Source organism: Canis lupus, chromosome 2 (genome assembly GCF_003254725.2).
Source record: "Canis lupus dingo isolate Sandy chromosome 2, ASM325472v2, whole genome shotgun sequence".
Taxonomy (NCBI): Eukaryota; Metazoa; Chordata; class Mammalia; order Carnivora; family Canidae; genus Canis; species Canis lupus.
In genome coordinates, this window is record NC_064244.1 from 16,241,311 (window position 1) to 16,264,733 (window position 23,423).

The window sequence follows — 23,423 nt, forward strand, 5'->3', positions numbered from 1 at the left end:
CTGTATAGGCGAGTTTGACACTGAGCTCTCCCTAATTTAGTTTCCTTTTTATTGAACAATAGATGCTTGTCTATGCCACAGATATGTTGTTAGGTTATGCTTAAAATGCACTATAAAATATTCTAGTATTTATGAATGAGAAAATTCGTCATTTATATTTTAAATGTTTTTACAGTGCTTTTAACTTTTTGTTTATCAACTGTGCTCAGTCAGTCCATAATAAATTATGATTTCCCGCTTATTTTGCTTTGTTATGTGGGTTCTTTACTCACTGATTTCTGAAAAAACTCTTTATGGCTTGGAACCTAATAAAATTTATATTATTATAACTATAAAATAAATGTTTGATGATTCTCTTATAAAATGATTGTTTTAATGGAATTGTGTAATATTTTTGTATTTCCTCTTACTAAATGTACTTGTGACAATATTCTCTTTCATAAAATCCAATCCCACTTTGAGGATTTTTTAAATTTTTGTTTCTTGGAGAGTTTCTTTTTTTGGTTCTCATTCTTTAAAAAAAAATGTTTTTTCTTGTAGCTGGTTTTAGGAGAAGTTTTCGTCTTAGTAGAAAAGATAAGAAAACAAATAAGTCCATGTATGAATGTAAGAAGAGTGATCAGTATGACACAGCTGATGTGCCCACATATGAGGAAGTGACACCGTATCGGCGGCAAACGAACGAAAAATACAGACTTGTTGTCCTGGTTGGTAAGTGTGTCTTTTGTGTTAATTTTGACAAAACAAGCGAGATAGTGGGGCACTTGGGTGGCTTAGTGGTTGAGCATCTGCCTTTGAGTCGGATCATGATCCAAGGATCCTGGGATCGAGTCTCACATGGGACTCCCTGTGGGGAGCCTGCTTCTCCCTCTGCCTATGTCTCTGCCTCTCTATCTCTCATGAATGAACAAATAAAATCTTTTAAACAACAACAACAAAACAAGTGAGGTAGTAAGAATTTAACTTCAAAGAGCATGGTGCTTGAAGATTTCAAGCCAAATGAAATGAAAGACATTTTCAGTCTTTTGTACTCATATGGCATTCATGAGACATAAGACATATGTGAAGAATGGTATTGACATTTTAGTGGGACCTCTGAAAGAGGGGGGATAGCAAACACGTCTCAATAAGTTAAGTAAATTGGGGTAACTAAATAATAGAAACAAATATTTTTTAATATAACCCAAATTTCTTTTAAATCATTTTGAGGGAGTAGCCACAGTAGAAGCTTCTTATGGCATTTAGGCCTTCAGTGAAATAAACTATTTCAGCAGAGTACTAGGATATTTACAGCTGAAGAGTCATTAACTAATGAAACTGCTTAAAGTAGTTAATAAATATATATAGTGATTTCCACAGACATTGGCTGGTTTGACTCATTTTCACATTCTAGCATCTGTCCTGACCAGACTTCATAGACATGCGCAGTCACAGCCTCCATGTTACTCCATTCACCTCATCCCAGTTTGCATTTTTTAAAAAATTTAGTGACAGGTAATTAAAACCGATAATTGGGGGTGAGGGTGGGGGGGAGGAAAAGAGAAATGAAGGAGTTTAGTGTCTCTTATTGATTATTCCTTTATAAACTGAAGATGACCATTAGGGGATGAGAATAAGTGGAAAAGCTAAAGAATCATCCCTTCTATTGACGTGGAGTCCTTTGAAAGGTTACAGCACAGGGATGGTGGTGATGAGACAGAAATGATGCAGTTTCCCACACCCGATGTGATCTCTAGCATCATCAGATGTTCACATCATTGGGATTATTTAGAAAAACATGTACTTCAGAGTTTCCCATATTAACAGTGCCCCCTTCTAATCTATGTATATGAAAGCCCCCCCGCCAACACCTCCTGGAGGAATATTCTCCATAGATTTCTATGTTTACTGTAAGAGCCTTCAGTGCCTTGGCTTTCGGTCCCTGTAGAATAGGCTAATGAGAATATAAGCATTCCCTGGTTCTAAATCTTTTTGTGTCTCACAGGGGGTACTTGGACCTCCTGCTCCTCTCTACCCCATTGTCCTTCCCAGTACCCATCTTAGCAGCATGTCTTCTATCCCATAGCATATTTTACTCTTCAGCCAAGGTCTGCTTCTCACTCGAAGATAGAGACATACCTTGTGATAAAAAGTCAAAGAGAACACAATTTCCTGTTTCCCCTAAATCTAGATCTCCTCTGTAGGCAAAGAGTTACTGTTATGACTGTGCTACTTTTGGTTTCCCTGGGGGGTGGGATCTAAGTGAAGGAGGCAAGTAGAATAAACTTTGCTCTTTTTTTTCTTCCCATAGGTGCTAACCTCCAAGGTGGGGAAGGAAAGATAGCATAAGATAAACTATGGGTCTGAATAGGAATGCAGGAAATAATACAAATAAATCAGTCACAAGCAACTAAAGATGATTGATGGTTATGAAAAAGAAATATTCACTCCCTAGAATCTTCCAAAGGAAAAGGGGATACGGGAATGCTGACCTCATACAGGTTAAGGCAGCCATGCAGTTCTGTTAAATGACATCTATGCAGATGTCATCATCTCTCCCTGCAGTTCGTTAAGGAAATTCTTAGTACCTTTTTTTCGTCGATGCCTTGAATTTTTTTTATGTAGATAATCTTGTTATCTGTGATCAAAGACAATTTTATTTCTTTTTTGTAGGCATTTTATTTTATATTCATCTTGTATTCTCTCCTCACTGTAGGCTCTCCAGTATCATGATGAATGAGATTGGTGAGAACATCTTTGCTTTGTTCTCAGTCTTAGGGAGACAGAAAGTACTCAGTCTTTCACCATGAAGTATAATATTAGATGTAGGGTCTTTTTTTTTAATAAAAAAAAACAAAAAAATAAAAATAAAAATAAAAAAATAAAATAAAAAAAACCTGCCCTTTACCAGGTTAAGAAAATACCCTTCTATTATTAATTTGCTGAGAGTATTTACCATGAATTGATTAATTGATGTTAAATTCTGTCAAATGGATTTTTTTTCTGCATCTGTTGACATGATTATATGGTTTTGCTTATTTGATCTGTTGAAATGGTGACTTGCATCCATTTTATTTTTGTGTATTGAATGAACTTTGCATGATGTATTATTCTTTTGCATAGCATTAGATTCAGTTTGCTGCTCTGTAGTTTTCTTAGAATGCTTTTGTCTAGTGTTTATCAAGATAATGCCATATTCTTAAAATGTGTTGGGGAGTGTTTTCTCCTCTTCACTTTTCTGGGAGAGCCTTTGTAGAATTAGTATTATTTTCCTCTAAAATGTTTGGTAGAATTACACAGTAGAACCATACTGGCATCCTTTTGGGGAGGTTTTTAACTACAAATTTAATTTCTTTTTAAAAATGAAGAAGGAGAAGAGAAGGAAGGAAGAAGGAGAGAATGTGTGAGAGAGGGCATCTTTGTATCTTTATACACACGCACACACACACATAACTATTCAGATTATCTTCTTGAATGAGATTTGGCAATTTGTGTCTTTGAAAGAATTTGTTTCACCTCAGTTACCAATTGTATAAGATAAAGTTGTTTATAATTTTCCCTTATTATCCTTTAACTCTCTGTAAGGTCTGTAGTAATGTCTCCACTTTCATTTTCATTATGGGTAATTTGTCTTGACTCTTACATCAGGTACGTATTGCTGTATAACAAGTTTTTGGAGTTCTTTTGTTGGAATTACAGGAGTCAAAGTTTAAGTGTTCACAATCTGTACATAGCTTCAGTTTAGTACAAACTTAGTGACCTTAAAATAGCACATACTTACTATCTGAAAGTATCTGCAGGTCAGAATTTGGAGAGTTTGAGCATGACTTAGCTAGGTTGTCCTCTGCTTCAGGATCTCTCATAAGGCTATACTCAAGACTTGGCCAGAAGTAGGTATCTCAGTTTGAATGCTAGACCAATAAAGGATTTACTCCTGAAACCATTTGGTTTGGCAGAGCTCATAACCCACCCTCAGTTCCTTGCTCTCTGGGCCTCTGCAACATGGTAGCTTTATCAGAGTGTATAACCTGAAAAGGCAAAGGAACAGAACATTCCATATTTTGTTGGTTAGAAGCAAATCACAGGTTTTTCCCACAATCAAGGAGGTGGAATTGCACACAAGTGTGAAAAACAGAAGAGTGGTGATCATTTTTGGCCTTCCTAGAGTCTTCCTGCCTTAACTCTTTTTCTAATTTATTGATCTTTTATAAAAGCACGTGTACATTTAAATTCTTTTCTATTTTTCTTTTCTCAATTTTTTGCTTTTTTTCTCAATGTTTTGTTTTTCTTTTCTCAATTTTTGAAAAGATTTTATTTATCTATGAGAGAGAGAGAGAGAGAGAGAGAGAGAGAACCAGCAGGCAGAGCAACAGGCAAAGGGAGAGGGAGAAGCAGACTTCTCGCTTAGCAGAGAGAAGGACATGGGGCTTGATCCCAGACCCCTGGGATCATGACCTGAGCTAAAGGCAGATGCTCAACTGACCGAGCCACCCAGATGCCCCTCTTTTCTCAATTTTGTTGATTTGCGTTATTATTTCCTTCCTCTGCTTACTTTGGACCTAGTTTTCTTTTTTTTCTTGTTTTATGAAGTTAAATCTTAGACTGTTGACTAGAAACCCTTATTTAAAAAAATTAGGTATTAGTAAACTTAAATTTAAATTTCCCTCTAAGCACTGCAGCCTATCATTTTTGATCTGTTGTATCTTTATAACATATCACTCAGATCACAGTATTTCCTAATTTCCTTTGTGATTTCTTTGATCCACAAGTTGTTTAGAACGTGTTATTTAATTTCCAAATACTTGAGGATTATCCAGATATCTTTCTGGTATTGATTTCTTGTTTAATTTCATTGTAATCAGATAATATGCTTTGTATGATTTTAGTTCTTTTAAATTTATCAGATTTTTTTTTTTTTGTCCAGAAATCTGGTCCGTGTCCTCAAGTGTTGTGTGTGCACTTATAAAAAGTGTATTCTGCTGTTGTTTGATGGAGTGTTTGATATATGTTAAGTTGGTTGATAATGTTATTTAGAACTTCCGTATTCCTAATTTTTTGTCTACTTGTTCTGATAACTGTTGAAAGGGGAGTGTTAAATTATCCATAGTGGTAGATTTGTCTATTCCTCTTTTCACATACGTCAGCTTTTACTTAGGATATTTAGAAGCTCTGTTAAGTATATGTATATTCAGAAGTGTTATATTTTCTTAATGAATTACCTTCTTATTATGTAATGTCCTTTTTAATCCCTGGTAACATTCATTGTTCTGACATCTGCTTTGTGTGATATTTGACATAGCCACCACTTAAGTTATCCTTTGCTAATTGTTTGCATGATGTATCTTTTCCTGTCCTTTAATTTTAACCCATCTATGTGTTTATTATTAAAGTGAGTTCATTTTTTACAGATAGCATAGTCTTGGGTCTTGTACTTATTCAGTCTGATAATCTACATCTTTAATTGGTATGTTTGGACCATTTATATTTAATATAAACTCATATGGTTGAATTTAGGTCTATTTTTATTTTACTTTTGTTTTCTGTTTATTACTTCATTTTTTTTTGTTTTTCTTGCTTGCCTTCTTTTGGGTTATTTCACTACTATTTTTTTCTTATTTGACTTTAATATAACTGCTGATTTTTTGGCTTTACCTCTGCATGTAATTATTATTTGTTTCTGATTTTTTTTTAATCTTTGATTTTCAGCAGTTGGATTATGATGTATCTATATGTGCTTTAGTTTGAGTTTAATATGCCTGAGTTTACTGAACATCTGAAATCTATAAATTTATGACTTTCACCAAATTTTGGAAAATTTGGGCCATTATTTTTTGAGTTTTTTGTTTGTTTTTTGTGGGGGTTTTTTGGGCCCTAACCTCGTTTCCCCCTACTTTTGGGACTGCAATAGCACATGAGTTAGAGTCTTTAGTAGTGTCTCACAGGATCCTGAGTTTTGATTATTTTTTTTTTCTAGTGTTTTTGTTTTTCAAAATTGACATTTTCTTTTGGTCTGTTCAAGTCTCTGACTCTTACCTTCATCATCACTGTTTTGCTATGTAACCTACAAACCAAATCATTAGATTTCATATATTTTATTTTTTTTTCAATTGTGAAATTACCAATTGTTTTCATAGTTTTTGTTTATCTGATAAGAATGTGATTTTTACATTCAGGTGTGTTTAGTTTTGTCTCATGAAGCTTAAGATAGCTTCTTTATCATTTTGGGTAATACTAATGTTAGGCTCATCTTGTGGTTGGCATCTATCGATTGTATTTTTTTTTTTTGAGAATCCATCATCTTTGTGCATTGAATAATTTTTTTTCTGTATCCTAGAAATTTTCAACATTATTTTGTATAGACTTTGGATCTTACTATATTCCTCTGGAAAACGTTAAATTTTTTAGCAGGCTGTCAACCTGATTAGGCATAGTCTCTTTGCCTCAGTTCAGTTTTCAGGTCTTTGCTGTGCTGCTTTGGGTCTCTTTCTTGCACACGATGTTTGTGTTAGCCAGAGAGTCATACAGTGGTTTAAATCTTAGTTGTGCTCTTTGGGTTTACCTCACTTCTGCACAGCTTAGGGGTGAGCCCACAATTTTTATGAGGTCTTAGCACAATCCTCTTCAAGCTCTGAATGAAGACTCGTCCTCTGGACAAAGCCCAAGAACAAAGAAAAACAGGGAAACTTCATCCCCTTGGGGATCACCTCTCCAGGTTTGACATCCTTCTACATCTGCCTGCTTTTGTTTGCTTTTCAGAGTCTTCAAGTTGTTGCTGTGTGCTGTCCAGAGGTTTTAATTGTGATCAGTGCAGGAGTCAGATTATAGTGTGCTTACCCCACTGAGTGGAGCTACAACTCCCCCAAAGCTTTCAACTCCTCTCACAGATACAATTTGCCACTTGGCACTGGTGTATCTTAATCAGTCTCCTTGCAGTTGAGTGATATGACCCTAACTATCATATCTCTAAGTTTTAAGGGGTTATCAGGACAGAATACCACAGGACCATCTGGACTACCTTTTAGTAAAATTATGCTCCTAGAAATATGTATCACAGCATTCTTTTGTCAGCCCCAAGTCACAGAATGATCTCAGGTATTTTGGATGCTGCGTTACATGAATGCTTGTTTTCTGGGTCTGCAATCACTGAACCAAAATTCATCTGGCTGAAATCTTCAGTGAAGAGCTTATTTTTTTTTTTTTTTTTGAAGAGCTTAATTGTATGCTTTTAAGTTGCCCTAAATCCCTTTTGCCTGTTGATCTTTGAGCTCCTGGCACCTGATTCTGGATTGAACATGGACTCTGTCCTGGGGGCCTCAGGCCTTACTTTCTGACAAACTACTGCCTGCTCTTCTCACTATATTTTTACATTCCTGGCAGGAACATATAGTCTTTTTTTTTTTTTTTTTTTTTTTAAAGCCCTGTGATGTCTCTCATACTGTGGCGACTGTTCTTTCTCTGTCTCCTGCTTGGAATTCCTTACGTTTCTTACGCCTGGTTCTCAGAGATTTCCTCTGTATCTCCCAACAGGAGGGTTGCCCTCAAGATATTCCTCAACTGGAGATGCTAAATGTTGACCTGTCCAGTGGTGAAGCCAGTGAGGATCCCCAGTTCCTTTGTCCTGTGCTTTTCTCCCTACTCATGTTGCCTTACTCTTTGGACTTTTCCAGCCTTGAGTTAATTAATTGTATTATTTCAATGACAACCAAATACCCCTTTTTACTACTTATGTTTCTCTACCAGTAAAATCTAACTGTAATGTTTCATCATGCTCTGCAGTTCCTGATGGCTTTCAAACAGTCCCAACCGAGTTTTTAGTCTATCTTTTTCTCATGCGGGTCCTATCCTTCCTCTTCCGTGTGTAATAACAGTAACCAAAATGTATTGCCAGGCATTGAGTTAAGGGCTATGCTCTTATTATTTCATCCAGTCCTCACCATGAGTACGAGGTACATACTCATATTATCCCTCCCCGCCCCCCCAAAGAAACTGAAGCACAGAGAGGAGAAGTAAGTTACTTTGCCCAAGCTCATGCAGCTACTTAGTAGTGGAGCTGATTCATACCTAAATTCTTCAAGACCCAAACCTTCTTTATTTTTTTTTAATTTATTTATGATAGTCACACACAGAGAGAGAGAGAGAGAGAGAGAGAGAGAGAGAGGCGGAGACATAGGCAGAGGGAGAAGCAGGCTCCATGCACCAGGAGCCCAATATAGGATTCGATCCCGGGTCTCCAGGATCGCGCCCTGGGCCAAAGGCAGGCGCTAAACCACTGCGCCACCCAGGGATCCCCCAAACCTTCTTTAACTGGAGCCCAAGGGTGCAAGAGAACCTGGCTCTATGAGTCCCAAACAGACCAGACTTGGCCACTTACCACTGACAAAATCCAGAGGCAGAGAGAGAAAGGAATTTATTTCAGTGAGGCCAACACTGGGAAGATGTGAACTAACATCTCAAAGACTGTCTCCAAAGTGCTGAAAATACTTCTAGGTTTATATAAGAGACATGTGGGACACAGGTCAGTGGGAATATGCAGGTGGGCAGTAAAGAGCAGGTCGATCATTGTCTTGGAGTCAATCATGCAGGGTTTTGCTGGTATCAGGGCCCTCCGCTAATGCTTGAGGGGCAGTTTGGGTTCCCATGATGGATGCTTTGCCTCAGGTCTTTTGCCTGAGTTAAAAGAGGTGTTTAGGGGCTCCTGGGTGGCTCAGTCAAGCATCTGACTCTTGATTCTGGCTAGGTTATTATCTCAGGATCATGGGATCTGGCTCCAGGCTCAGCAGGGAATCTACTTGAGATTCTCTCTCCCTCTGCCCCTTCCCCCACTTCTACACACACACAGTCTCTAAAATAAATAAATCTTAAAAGAAAAAAAGTTTAAAAGATAGGTCAAAATGGAGGTAAAGTTGGGGCACCTAGGTGGCTCAGTTAGTTACACAACTGACTTTTGATCTCAGCTCAAGTCTTGTTCTTAGAGTCATGAGTTCAAGCTCTACAGTGGGGCTTAAGTAAGCCTGGAGCCTACTTTAAAAAAAAAATGGAGGCGAAGTCTTCTTTCAGATCCCCACTGTCAAAATACCATTTTATTTCTATGGAGGGAAAAGGGATAGTGGTCATTTGCCCTGTAGCTACTTCCTACTGATCAGGGATGACATAGGGATTTTGGAATGGAAGATTTTGACAGGGTGGGAGAATTTCATTTCTTGAGTCTCTCCTGAAATATACAGTAAGGTATCTCCATGCTGGTATGAATAGCATGGGCTCCTGCTTGACAAATACAAAAAGTCTAACCACAACCAAAAAGAGAAACGGCAAGAAGTATAGCAGTGTTTAGCAGAGCATATTTCCATTTAGGAAGAATCGAATTTAGTCGACTGCTAAAAGGATCTAGAACCAAGGCATCTATAATGATGATGTATTTAAATCTTTCATGGCTTCAGACACATTCTTTGAGTAGTTTGGAATATATATACAAAATTCTGCTTTAATGAGAACACAGATTCCTCCTTGGGCTGCAGTCAAAATACCAAGAGCCATCTGGTTTTGAAGGACGACTTTTTGACTTCATGTGGTTTCATCATTTAGGAGAGTGACTGTGTGCCGAGTTTGATTAAAGATGGCTGCTGTATGCTTGACCAAAGCCTCTACTTGTAATTCTACATCAACAGAGGTGGCTTCTGGGACAGCTATATGGCTAACTGATAAAATAATAAAGAAAACCTCTTTGCCTAATACCTACCTTTAACAATATCGCAATTATGAGGAATCACTGGCAAGTGGTAGACATCCCAGGAGATACAGGCATCCATCATAACGTCATAAGTGCATTGTCCAATCCCATCATAAGGAAGGGAGGGCCACCTTTCCATAACCCTTAGCTAACCCTATGGAGTAGGGTACACTCTGTCTTTTGAGGAGTGGTTTTGCCATTCCAGCCCCTTACCGGGATGTATTAAAACTTTAGGGATTTCATATAATTTCTAGAACAGTTATAGCATTTACCCATAGGATATAACCTAAGACAGTTTATCATTGTTTGTTTGACAGTGATTCCCATCTAACTCAACATACCACGTAACTTAACATATAGGCCTAATTAGTCAAGAAGACTTTGTTTAGAATTTGAAGAAATTTGTTAAAAACCTCAGGTTTTAGAGCACATACCTAAATAGGATTACAGATCATTATAAATAGTATTTCATTATCTATTTAATCAAGGAGGTAATATTTGGTAGCAAAACTTAGCTCCTTTACTATTGAGAAGTTTTAACTTTCCTAAGTAATCAGAGACCTAAAAGGCCAAGACATAGAAACTCTGGTTTTCTGAGCAGATAAAAAAAAATGAGAACTTTTGTTTACAACTTCTTACAAGAGCAGACCAAAAATCGAAGAAAACTTTATCTTTTTGACAGAAAAGGTAAATCTTAGTCTTATATGAGTGTACTTTTAAAACACTCATTCCAGTGTTAGTCCTGACCATGCATAAATGCTTTTCCAAAGATTCCCCTTCACAAACCTTCTACAGCTTTCTTTTTCATTCAGATGTTGCCTTACACCTTCTCTCTAACCAGTCACATTTTAAAGCAAAGTTACTCTATTTTTCCTCAACAAAAATATATTCCCATTCCTCGTACCTTTCTTACCAAAATACATCTTATTTTCCTTGCATACAGACTTACTCCCCTTATTTCTAGCAGTCTCAGTTACATTTATTATTAATGCTTAGAAACCTTAACTTCTAGTAAAAACTAGGTAGTAAGCAATTGTGAACTACATCAGAATTTTTTAGATTGGAAATTTATGACTGTACTTCATAATCTCTGGAAACGTTTTACCATAATATAGTTTTTTTGACCAAGCATAAAATATGCTTACTAGCAGCCCTAATTTTATCTTTAGTTTCTTTGTAATAAGAAGCCACAAACAGATAAACCCATGTTGAGTAATTAATGTTACAGTGTTTTGTCCTATTGGAAAATAGATATCCAGTGAGTTCAAACCAATATATCATTTAACCTACCAAAACTTTAAAGTTTTAGGTTAACAATGAATCTGAAAGCTTCACACTTTCCTTTCTTTTTTTATTCAACCTACTTGCTCTTAACAGTTACCTGTGAAAACCTCATGAGACACATCAAATTAACTATCATATTAAGTCTTCTGTTTGCTGACAGATAGAGATGACCTTTAGTAAACGTTGGTAGAACGTGAACTTTAGTAAACCTTAATAAACCTTGGTAGAATTAAAGTTTTATATTTAATGCTGATAACTCTAAAGACATGTTTATTTTTTTAAATATTTTATTTATTTATTCATGAGAGACAGAGAGAAGGAGGCAGAGACACAGGCAGAGGGAGAAGCAGGCTCCATGCAGGGAGCCCGATGTGGGACTCAATCCTGAGTCTCCAGGATCACACACTGGGCTAAAGGCCCTAAACCGCTGAGCCACCCGGGCTGCCCAAGACATGTGTATTTTAATTAGGCTGACAATCTTGAATTAACTTTAATGCCATATGTTGTATCTAGGTCCACTAAAAAGTCCGCGAATCAATTTGTTTCCCACTATCAGGTTTTTTTTTTTTTTCCTTTTAAGATTTTATTGGTTTATTCATGAGAGACTTAGGGAGAGAGAGAGACAGAGAGAGAGAGAGGCAGGGACCCAGGCAGAGGGAGAAGCAGGCTCCATGCAGGGAGCCCGATGCAGGACTCGATCCTGGGACTCCAGGATCATGCCTGAGCCGAAGGGAAGACAGTCAACTTTTGAGCCACCCAGGTGTCCCCCACTATCAGTTTTAATTGGCCTCCTGTGGGGAAATCTGAAGTGGGCAGTTTATGTCCAGGGGAGCCTCAGGACCCCTTCATGTTGATTTTGGGGGTACTTTGAACCTCATAAGGAAGTAGCTTTGAATCCCATAAGGAGGTAGCTCAATAGCTAGGGGTGCCTTTTGTTTCTCAGTGAGGTAGGAGGACCAGGAGCCAGTGGCTCTGGAGGCACCAAGGATGGTACAGGAGAGGCCACATTAACCTCATGGGTGATGTGACAAACAGGGGGAGGGGAAGGTGGAGACAGAAGTGTACCACCACCACCAGTGTTGATGGTCAGTTTAAAGTTTGGACTAACATTCCTTTATCTCCATGTCCTGTCTCTCCTTCCTACAAAACAGCCTTTTTCTGAGGATACTTTTCAGCGCTCTGCACCATAAATTCACAATATGCCCTAATAGGTTTCTGCTGAGAAGAGAAGGAAGCATCACCATCTTCCTAGGCAAAGGTTCAGAAAGAACACAGAAGCAATAAAACTATGACTACCTGAAGCCCAGAATACCTCTGTTAGCATTCGTTCTTCCCCCCAACTGAGAGGTGATTCACTGCCTGAGCCACAGGGCTTCCTAGACAAGCTAGGAGAGCCAAACCAAAGCAAGCCCCCTGTTTGGAGGCAACCAAATGGGAGGAAGGAATTCGAGAACCATTCAGTGGCCATCTTTCCTCTGAGCTTAACAAACTCATGTGCCAGGAGGTGTTAAAATGAAAATTCATGTTTTTCTTATCACAGGTTTATAACTAAAAGAAGACGGACCAGCCGCCGCTATTCTTCCCAGGGGGCTCTGGGAGGGGATAGACTTAGCAGTCCCTGTCTCGTACACACAGATTCCAGAGAATCTCCCCGTATGTGGACCCTGGCTTCCCATTTTCCTCTCACCCACTCCTTTTTCCAGAGGCACATTCACAAGTTGTAATGGCCCTTGCCACAGCTCAGCTACCCAAGCCTGAGCAAATGGGTTAAGAAAACCCGAAACAAGTAGTTCAAAAGAACCCCGAGGCAGGGAACCAGAGAAGGACCAGGACGGGATTTGATGTGCATTCATCAGGGGGGACTTACCAGGAGCCAGATCTCTGGGGCCCATTACTACTTCTAGGTCATTCCCCTATTTCACCAAATGTGGTTAAGACCACTGATGCCAGATCAGAGAGAGAAAGAAAGAAAAAAGTCTTCAAAATGAAACAGGTTTGGGCAGCTACAAAGGACTTCCTTGCTGTCCAGGAGGGACCCAGGGACCACTAGCCAGGAGGAGCTGACTCTGACCTGTCCCAACCACTGGCTCAGGAAATGGCTGTGAGCCCTCCTGGCACAGCGCTGCAGCCAAGGGCACCACCCGGGGGTCCCTGGGGGTCCTCGGGGGGGCTGGGCTGATCAGAAGTACAGCCCATGACTGGCTCACCAGAATTGTGGCCGGAGCACAGGGCTGCAGGAGGCCCTGGCTCCCAGGGTCCCAAACAGGCCAGGCTCAGCAGCTCACTGCTGACAGAGTCCAGTGGTGGTGAAACAAGAAAGGGATTTCCTAGAGTGAGGCCAACACCTGCAGGCAGCAGACTTGTAGCTCACAAACCATCTCCAAAGTTCTGAAAAGACGTCTAGGTTTCTATAAGGAAAGTGTGGGACAAGGTCCGTGGGTCCATGCAGGTGGGCAGGAAAGGTCAGGTCGCCGTTGTCTTGGGGCCGGCCGCGGGGGGTCTTGCTGCCTCAGGCAGTCCTCATTGCTCAAGGTGGGGGGGAGTGTGGGTTCACATCATGGGATACTTTGCCTACAGGGCCCTTTGCCAGAGTTAAGCCATAAGCTGGAAAGAAAAACTTAGAAAGTACAGCCTGAGGTCAAAGTGGGGTAGCTGGGGGCACCTGGGTGGCCCAGTCAGTTCAGCGTCTGCCTGTGGCTCAGGTCATGATCCCGGGGTCCTAGGATCGAGCCCCACATCGGGCTTCCTGCTCATCGAGCAGCCTGTTTCTCCCTCTGCCTCTGCCCCTCGCACTGCTTACGCTCTCTCGCTCTCTATGTCAAATAAATAAAATCTTAAAAAAAAAAAAAAAACAAGGTAAAAGTAGTTAAAATCCTCTTTTACTTCTTTCTTTTCTCACTGTGGAATATTGCTTCCAGTCTGCAAAATCAGGGCTGTACTGACACCAATGGCTGGATCTAAATATCCTACTTTTTCTCTTTTTCTCTTTGATTTAGGGCCCAGACATCCATCCATTTTCCTAAAAAATACCTCCATATTTTGTGAAAGTTCAGATCTGAGCCTACCAAAAGCATCCATGCTTCACATAAGTCCTGCCCACATTCAGGGCCTCGAGCTGGATATTTGGTCTTTGGTTCTCCCTGGGTCAGGTCAGCCGGCATTGCAGCCAGAGCCCCTCATTGCACGTGGGCATTACCACTTCACCTTCCCTCCCTTAAAATTTGCCAGCTATTCCCAAAATACACTGGGTTGATTTTCCCGGCCTTTCCACATCAAGTCCATTCACGTGTCCGGTAGCCCACCTGGGGTGACTGACTCTCCCAGCCACCAAGAACGTCTCTGGGCTTGATCTTACTGTCTGCACCATCTTCACAGCTCAGAAGGTGCCTCGGGAGTTTGTTGTTTGTTTGCTTTTAAAGATTCATTTACTTATTTTAGAGAGAGTGAGAGAGAAGTGCTGGGAGGTGGGGGGGGCGCTGCAGAGGGGGAGAGAGAGAGGATCTCAAACAGACTCCCACTGAGCACAGAGCCCCACCTGGGGCTTGATTCCATGACCCTGAGACTGGATCCTGAGACCTGAGATCATGACCTGAAGGGAAATCAAGAGCTGGACACTTAGCCATCGGCCCCGCCTCTCAGGAGGTTTCTGATGGTATAGACAGAAGCAGCCTCAGAATATTCCCACGGAGGAACCCTTTCTCTCCCCTTGGGCTCCAGCCCTTTCTCTGAGGCTTCTCAAACCATAACACCAGTCCAGTCATCTGGGGATTTTGTTCCTAGGGCAATTTGTGATCCGTAGCCTGAGGCAGGGCCAAAGCTTCTGCATTTCTAACAAGTTCCCAGCAGCTGCTGCAGGTCCAGCTTGCTTAGGGAGTACATGTTGCTTTTTACCTGTTGCCACTGGTTATAATGCAAATGTACTGAGGTGCCTCTGGCGGGGAGGTTGCGAGGGAGGCCTAGTTGCTGTTTTGAGTGGGTTTTGTTGCCCTCACCCTATTTTGTTAGTAGTTGTGTACTGAATGTTATTTATTTTGATTTTACGCTTATCCCATATCGCTTCTGTGCTTCGTCATGCATGTGCCGTATTGATGGTTTTAAACATTTGGTTTTTGCTTTAATCTCCGTTAAGGATTAGCAGTGATAGTTTAGGCTTGATTTGTCTCTTGTAATCAACTGATTTATTATTATTTTTTGACATTCTTCTGAAAATCCTACAGGAAAAAAATAATTCTTTTTGAAATTCTTTAGCTCCTAACACTTGATATTCCCATTTTGGAGCATTTGCTGATATAATGTAATTGTAATTATTTACTCCTGTCCTTACCCTTGCTGTGGCCTTTTGTGCAGCATGACATTCCATAGTGGAATCCAGTGAGAGACAAGGTCATTGCATGTAACTGTCCTGCTTCAAAATCATTTTCTATCATTCACCTTTTTCTGTGTGGCCATTGCTCAGAAAATCTTTCTGCTTGCATGTATGACACAGCCAAAGTATTGGGAGTTTAGTGTTTATTGTCTGGAAAAATCTCCATCTGTTATATCCTGTGAAGTGGGATAGTGTAAATGGTAATAAACGGGCCTCTGGGGAAAGACAGGCTAGGTTCTAATCCTGTTCTGCACTTTGGTAGCCATGTGATATCTACACATTTTAGATATTCTCTGGGCTTCAGTTTCTTCATCTGAAAAGTGAGGAAAGAGCACCTGCTTTCTGAGTTTGTTTGAGGGCTAAATAAAATGATATCTGCAAATACTTAGACCAATCCCTGGAACCCAGTAAGATTTTAATAAAAGATAGCTCTTCATCTTGTAAAAAAACAAATTGAACTAAGTTTTAAAGATTTTATTGGCTTTATTCGGTGATTCATGGATTGGGCAGCATCCCATCTAGCAGATAGAAAGGAACTCCAAAGAACTGTACAAAAATGACACACTTTTATAAGCAAAAGGGGATTGGGAAAGGAAGTTACTGGTAACGAGCAGATTATTTGTGGCAAGGGCACCCTCCTTTAGGGGGCTGTGGAGATCTATCAGGCAGATGGTGCTGACCAGGCGGTTCCAGATACACTAGGTTGAATGTCCACCCCTCGAGGAGTGGGGCAGCTGGGTGGCTCAGTTGCTTAAGCGTCCAAATCTTTGTTTCAGTTCAGGTCATGATCTTGGCGTCATGGGATCAAGTCCTGTATTGGGCTCCGTACTCAGCATGGAGTCTGCTTGAGATTCTTTCCTTCCTCATTTGCCCCTCCCCCAACTTGTGTTTTCTTTCTCAAATAAACAAAATCTTAAGACAAAAAAAAAAAAGTCCACTCCTGGAAGTGGTTGAAACTAAGTCAGGTATTATGGGTTTGTTTTTTTTTTTTGGTAACATGAGCTTAGCACAAGTGACTCCATTTGGGGCATATTGTCTCTTTTTCATTATTTACCCCCTTTTGATCAGACTTCTGGCTTAATTAAGAAATGTGATTGAAATTTAAGGCACTAGCCCTATGCCGAGCTAACACTCTCATGCTCTCAGTTTTTCCTCAATCACAGGTCATGATACTTTTTGCTGAATCTCTGTAGTATTGACACATCATGACTTCAGGTTCACATTATTTTTAAAAAGTTGATCATTGTCTCTGTTCCTTTCCTGACATTCCAGTCTCGGGGAGATCATTTCCTTGTTCGGCTACAAACATGCACATAAAGCCTTCAGGAGAATACAGTGCACCAGAGATTACTGTGGTCAGTATAAGCAGGATAGCTCCCAGTGTCTGGAGGGTACTTTGGAGCCATGCTCTCCAAGACACAAATCAGTCAAAATCAAGTAAGCCAGAAAAGACCCTGTTGAAGGGGGCACTTCCTTAAGCCAAGTGTCCTGTTCACTAATCTTGCACAGCTGAGTTTCACCTTACCCAGAAGTATCATCCACATGTAGCTGGTGGTGTTGGTTGCAGCACAGACACCTTGTTCAGCCAAAGGATGATCAAGGGCTGTCCTCTTATCGACAGCAACCTGGGCCACAGGGTCTGAGGATTTCTGTTGGGCAGCTGTCACTTTTATAGTAGATTCTATGATACTTTCAGGAGTTAAGTAGAAATTCCTGGGATGCCTGGGTGGCCCAGCAGTGGAGTGTCTGCCTTCAGCTCAGGGCGTGATCCTGGAATGCCAGGATCAAGTCCCACATCACGCTCCCTGTGTGGAGCCTGCTTTCCCTCTGCCTATGTCTCTGCCTCTCTCTCTCTCTCTCTCTCTCTCTCTCTCATGAATAAATAAATAAAATTTTTAAGGAAAAAAAAAAGGAGAGGTTCCTTATCGTAGCATCATTTGCACACACTCCCGACTGGGGAAGTAGAGACCTGCCAGAGGAAGCGAATCTTAAATCATGAAAGCCTTCTGGGAGGTCCTTCCTCACCTGACAATGTACATTCAGGGGAGTTGGCCAGTGAAGTGTGTCAGTTTATTTCTGAACAGTCAGGGACATAGTTAGATAACCTGCAAGGCATGGTCTGGTTCTGCACCAACCATCTAAGGATTTATAGGGTCAGGGAGAATGATAACCACAGATAAGGATAAACCCTTCTGGGGCACACAGCACTTCTATTAAGGGGGCACCGTGAATGGATTCACTTGCAGGGATTGTTGCATTTGTCCATTGAAGCTAGGGGTCCATTAGGTTTTCAGTGCGCTTGGGAAGTAAATCTCCTCGCCTGAAACAAAAAGTTGTTCTAAATTCCCTACAAAGATGTGTGCTGTGGTTGGGATCTTTTCGTGATTGAGGGCAGATCTGACTGAGATCATCATAAGAATATGGAGGTGCAAATGGGCTGTGATCTGCATAGATATTTGTGTCTGATGGGGCAGTATAGTCATAATTGTAGAAAGGCAAACAAGGCGCTGGATGTTCAGGCTGTAAAAGACTATGACTTTTAAGGGGGCTTGGTTATAGTTAGTTTATGATGGTACTGAGAATAGAAGAAAAATTGGTCACAGAGAGGACCAGGGGATCTCTAGCATCATGGGCAGATCAGAGTTTTTGATGACAAAATCCATCAGTACAGAAGGTTGCAGTGGCCTTAGCGATGGTCCTAGTGTGGCCTGGCAGATGGAGATGATGGTGCTACTTTTTCAGGCCAATGCCAGAGAAAAGGAAAGAAAGAGAAGGAGAGGTGATTTCATGTTTAATTAAAGTATGAAGTCTTGATCTGGCATCTTGGGTGGAAGCAGTCTACAGTGATGTCAACTCCTTTTCCTCATTGTTTGGATTCAGAAGTCTCCAGCATCTGTTCAAGACCAGATGTCAGGTGGAGTCTCCTCTAGCTGTGAGATGTGTACCCAAGATTTAGTAGGTTCTGATTTCACAGTGGTGTCAGTAGTCTGGAGCCTGTGACAAAGTCCCTTCCAGTAGGGTTGGAGAGTTGTCTTCCTCTGATGCCATTTCCAGAACACCTAGTCACCAGGCTCCCCGCCAACGTCAGTTTATGAGTCATCTTAGTTGCACAATGGTGGGTGAAGGAATGTAAAAACTGAAAAATGCCAGGGAGCAAGGAAGGACCAAGTAACCATCTTGGTTTTCCCATCACCCCAACCGTTCATTGACTTTATACGGTTTTTTTGCTCATCTTAATTTCACTGGGTCAAAAGCAGACTATTGCCATGTCATAGAACATCAGGAAGGCAGGAGTCTGGCAAAAAGAGGTCATTTTTTTGCAAAAACAATTTGGACTTTATTCACATGTGCCACACCCTTTATACATGTTGTTATACTGCCATTCCACAAAAGTCAGCTAGGGCATTCCTCTGATACCAGTTTCAGTTTTTTAGTATGGGCCTCAGTTTTGATGACAGAATTTCAGAAGGTTAGCACATAGCAGTAAGATCTTTCTTGTCTGTTTTTGATCAGAGTCCCAGTGAACATAAGAAAACCATTTTGTTTCCATAACATCCCCAAATTATACATGATCCCAAAGGCCTACCAGCGATCAGTATGAATATTAGCAGTTTGTCCTCTTGATAAGTGGTGTACTTGGGTGAGGGCATATTCATTGGGCCGATTTAGCTTGTGGGAGATTTTCCCTCTCAAGTAGGTCCTATTAGAGTATTGCCAGCCTCGAATTTCCCTTTTTCATTTTTCCAGGATGCTCCATCAACAAATAAAATTAGATCAGGATTAGTCAAAGGAGGTAGCTCCTAAATCAGGATGTGTTGCAAAATGGGGTGTTACTGCCTCAGAGTTGTTAGGGCTCACCTTCGTTTCGTAGCAGTAGTCATGTGGAAGGATTAAAAACATTGCAGCATTTTAGATGCAGACTGAGTGGCTAAAGCAGAGGATCTTAGAGGAGGTTAGTCTGTAGAAAGATACATAGTTCAGAATTAAGACTTTGGACAGCTTATTTGTTTATAAATAAATATCCTTTCCTCGGGTTAAATCTGTGGAGTCTTCTAGTAACTTTGCAGCTCTAGCCTTAAGATGGTTGGCATGGACAGAGGTAACCAAACCAAGTTGGATGCTCGTCGAGGTAGGAGGTCTTTGTTCACTGCCATGATCTTGAGTGATTATTCCCAGGGCTTGGTTATCTCTTTCATTAGGTTAACAGTTAGGTGGCCCTGGGACAGGCAATTCCCTGCTTGTTTTAATCTTATAAAGGCCTTCTTGTGTTTATCTGCCCAAGGAAACAATCAGGGACTGAAACTTTAGTAAATTCATAGCTTGGGGAAGCCAGTTGAGGAAAAGTAGGAGCCCAGAGTCTGCAGTAGCCAGTTAGGCCTAGGAACCCATGAGGGTGGATTCGTTATCCAACTAAGAATAGTTGTGGGCCCAGGACGTTGTTATATTAGCTCCCTTTTTTTTGGAGATAGCTGGATTCCATTAGCACCTAGATCATGGCCTAGGTAATGAACAGTATCTAGAGAGAATATAATTTCCTTAAAGGTTTTATGTCCTTTTTCATCTGTTGCAGCAAATACATGGGATCTTTGCTGGACACCTATTTGGTCACTGGGAATAGCAAGAGGTCATTTACATACTACAGAAGGCTCAATATCCCAGGGAACTTTAGGGGACTTAAACCTTGGTAGAGCACTTAGGGGAAATAAGAAAGGACCTCACTGAGCCTGTGAGCGATGACTGTCGAGGTATACTGTTGATTGTTCCCAATCAAGGCAAATCGATGTTGGCTGTTAGGGTCTCCAGGGATGCTGAAGGAGGCTGAATATAGGTCCACAGCAGCAAACTGTCTTGACTCTGGTGGAACTTGTGACAAAAAGTTGTTTGGGTTTGGAGCAACTGGGAAATGGGGAATAACTATCTTATTAATAGCTCTGAAGTCCTGGACAAATCGCTATCCTCGTCCATCAGGTTCCCAGTCTGGCAGTTACAGGGCCAGCCCAGGGATCGATTAGCCCCTGAGTGATTACGATCTGTTGGCATGAGGTCTTGCATGGCCTCAAGCTTTAGTGGATTAGTGGCTTCAACAGGCAATGAAGGAAGAGATATAGTTACATCTATCTGAATTTATATAGGCTTTGCACTCTATCCTCCTTATGTCAGTATTAGAAGTAGCCCTCAGATTTTTCAGGCACCTCAGATAAATCAAGGATCTTTTGCTGGAATTGTTTCTCTTCTATATCAGGGGAAAATTATAAGGGACATAAAAGAGCAGGTTCAGGTTGGTCAGGAAATTCTACGGTGAGGTTTCCCCTGGAGACAAAATGTATGAGACCTTTAAATTTTATAAAAGAGATTGCTACCTAACAGGTTGACTGTTACTGTATTACATAGCAAATCTCTCCCCGACACACAAACGTTTTCAGTAAGAAGTCCCAGAGTCATCTGGACTACTGGTCGAGATAGAAACACTCTCTCAATTTTTTTAGATACCTGCACTATAGAAACTTCTTTTTCATTCCAAGGGGCTTGTCCTATGAGAGCTTAGTTTAAAGTAGAGAATGTTGCTCCCATATCTATCTGAATCTGGCAAGGTTTTCATTGATTGTACTTTTCGTTTTCCCCTTGGCTATTAAAGGGGATTACTGGTAGTTTACCAGAGGATGCCTCGGACTTCTCTTAACTCTAAGAGGGGCCATTTGGGGACAGATAGGGAAGCATATGAGTTGATGATGAAGAATTTGCATAAGGTCTTTGATGATGGTTTTTCCCCAATGTCCTAGTTGAATAAAAATGAGATATTGAGCCTGGGTCCAGTGTTTTGATGACAGACTCCTAAGAGGGTACAATGGGGGTGGGAGCAGGTATTATTTTAGGTGCCTGCTTATAGCTTTTGTAGTTGTAAGACTAATAACTGGGTGGACTTTTGATTTTGGTCTTATTTCAAAGTCGTCATGAGTTAGAGTCATGAGTTCAATCAGGCCACCCATTCTGTTTATGTCTTTTTTCAATACACTAATCACAGAAGATAATCCATTTCCAAATTGGGCAACTAAAGCAGATTGGGTGACCTCATGTATTGTGTGCAACCCAGAATACCATAGAAAGAGAGCTTCTAGATGGGCTTTAGAGTCTGTCAGTTTCATCTTCTTTGCATGTTTGAATCATAGACCAGTCAGTATGGGCTTTTAAAAAATTTGTTGCTATTTCACACATTTTTTTCTGGTCCATAATGGGACCACAATGAAGGTATCAAATGTCATCTTTGGGGTTGTGCCATTCTGCTTCAGGTCCATTTTTGGGCTTCATATGGTCCCACCAGACTTTGCACAAGCTGATAAAGATCTGGCAGCCTGGGGTCATAGGCCCTGATGAGGACTCTAAATTCTTCAGAAAACTTTTGGGGTTTCTCCTTGAGTTTAGGAAATTCTTTAACTCTGGGCCTTAGTTTCGTTTGGTTTTTTTGACCAAGGAGTGAAAGATGCCTGAGGAGGATCTCCTGCAGCCTTGAGGGGTTTGATTTTAAAAGATAATTGTATAATAGTCTTTTCAGGGAGAAAAGGCAATTCAGATAGTTAGTAGAAGAGGAGTGCTGCGGTAAAGGAGGGGAGAGGAGAGCAGTAGGAATTATGTCACTGTGACTGTTGATTGTTGTAGGGAACTCTGTGTCTTTAATTCTTCATTATCCTTTTGCTATGAATTTTTCAATAAAACTATTTTGGCACCTTGAAGCCTTTTGGAAGCTTCTCCATATCAATTAAAATAGGTGTACCCATTCAGTTTGTTTGATTTGGGAACCTTTGCTTTCAAGTGTACTTAAATAAATGGCCCTAATTGGAACACTCCCTCATAATGGCCATTGCCATTCTAGGATGTCTTCAGTAAGAGTTGCCATTTTTGTAGCTGTCTATTGCTTCTGGGACTGTAGTTCTTTAGACATGGAATAAGCAAATGTGCTGGGACATGGCACTCTCAGCTCTTTATAATTTATGAATCTCATTTCTTTAGCTAAGCTGTTGGGTCTCCTTGATCCAAGTACCTCAGAGAGATGTGCCACTGGGCTGAGGGTTGTGTGGTGTTTTTATGCATACCTCCCCACGCAGAAATTTTCTTGAGGTTTGCAAGTGACCTAGTGTCAATCTAACCCATTCTGTGACCAATCTAGCCTAACATAAGAGTCTCAGAGTTAGGCGTTGAGCACTCTAATAGCTATTAAGTATCGATCTATGTCCATCAAGTTTGTGGCTTTTTGGCTTTTGAGAGTCCCATTGGCAATAACCTTTGGTAAAAGCCAAAGAAGCATGTACACATGAACACATCAGCAGTAACCAAAGAGATGGGATGGTCGACTGGCTAAAAAAATAAGAGGCATTAGTTGCATCCACCAGCCATATCTAACATGGAACTGTGGACAGGATCAGCAGACCTCAACAATGGGAGACTGGACCAAATGAGGGCTAGGACTGGAGTTCAGGATAGAACCATCTACCAAATGAAGCTAACCTGCTAAGTTCTGGATTGGAAAGCCAATTAGATCAGGAGTTTGTTGCAAAGATATCAGAGCCTAGAACCAGGGGGAACTTACAAATGGCCCTCAGAAACAACCGGAAAAACTGGGAACTCAAAGAGTTCATAGATACCACATCAGTGTTTCTCATCATTCCCAGAGGTGTCAGAAGTTTCCTTCAGACCAAAATTCAACAAGTAAATTTTTAAAGATCTTATTGGCTTTATTCAGTGATTCATGAATTGGGCAACATCCCATCTAGCAGAAGGAACTCCAAAGAGCTGTACAAAATGGAAGACTTATAGGCAGAAGGGGCAGGATAAGGAAGTTACTAGAAAATGTGGAGTGTTTCAGGCATGGTTACCTTCCTTTGAGGGGATGGCAGGGGTCTCTCAGGCTATGTCACTGGTGCTGAGCAGGTAATTCTAGATTGGCCGGTTTAAGAGTCCACTCCTGGGAGAGGTTTCGTGAATTCAATTACTTATTAAGTCTTGGTTTGGTGATGTGGGCTTAGCATAAGTGACTCCATTTGAAAACTGTTGTCTCTCTTTTTTATGTTGTTA

The 23,423-nt window shown here is 40.7% G+C and overlaps 1 protein-coding gene across 6 annotated transcripts in view; it reads left to right on the forward strand.

Moving 5' to 3' along the window:
- The window catches only part of MPP7 (MAGUK p55 scaffold protein 7), a 313,879-nt gene that overhangs the window by 260,262 nt on the left and 30,194 nt on the right, over nucleotides 1–23,423 (forward strand). For 5 of the 6 annotated variants that reach the window (XM_035713379.2, XM_049100344.1, XM_049100348.1 and 2 more), the window contains one exon: nucleotides 541–711. The exons of the other annotated variant lie outside the window; for it this stretch is intronic. In XM_035713379.2, coding sequence (XP_035569272.1) covers nucleotides 541–711 — 171 coding nt within the window. The remainder of the gene's footprint in view (nucleotides 1–540; nucleotides 712–23,423) is intronic. 6 annotated transcript variants of the gene reach the window in all.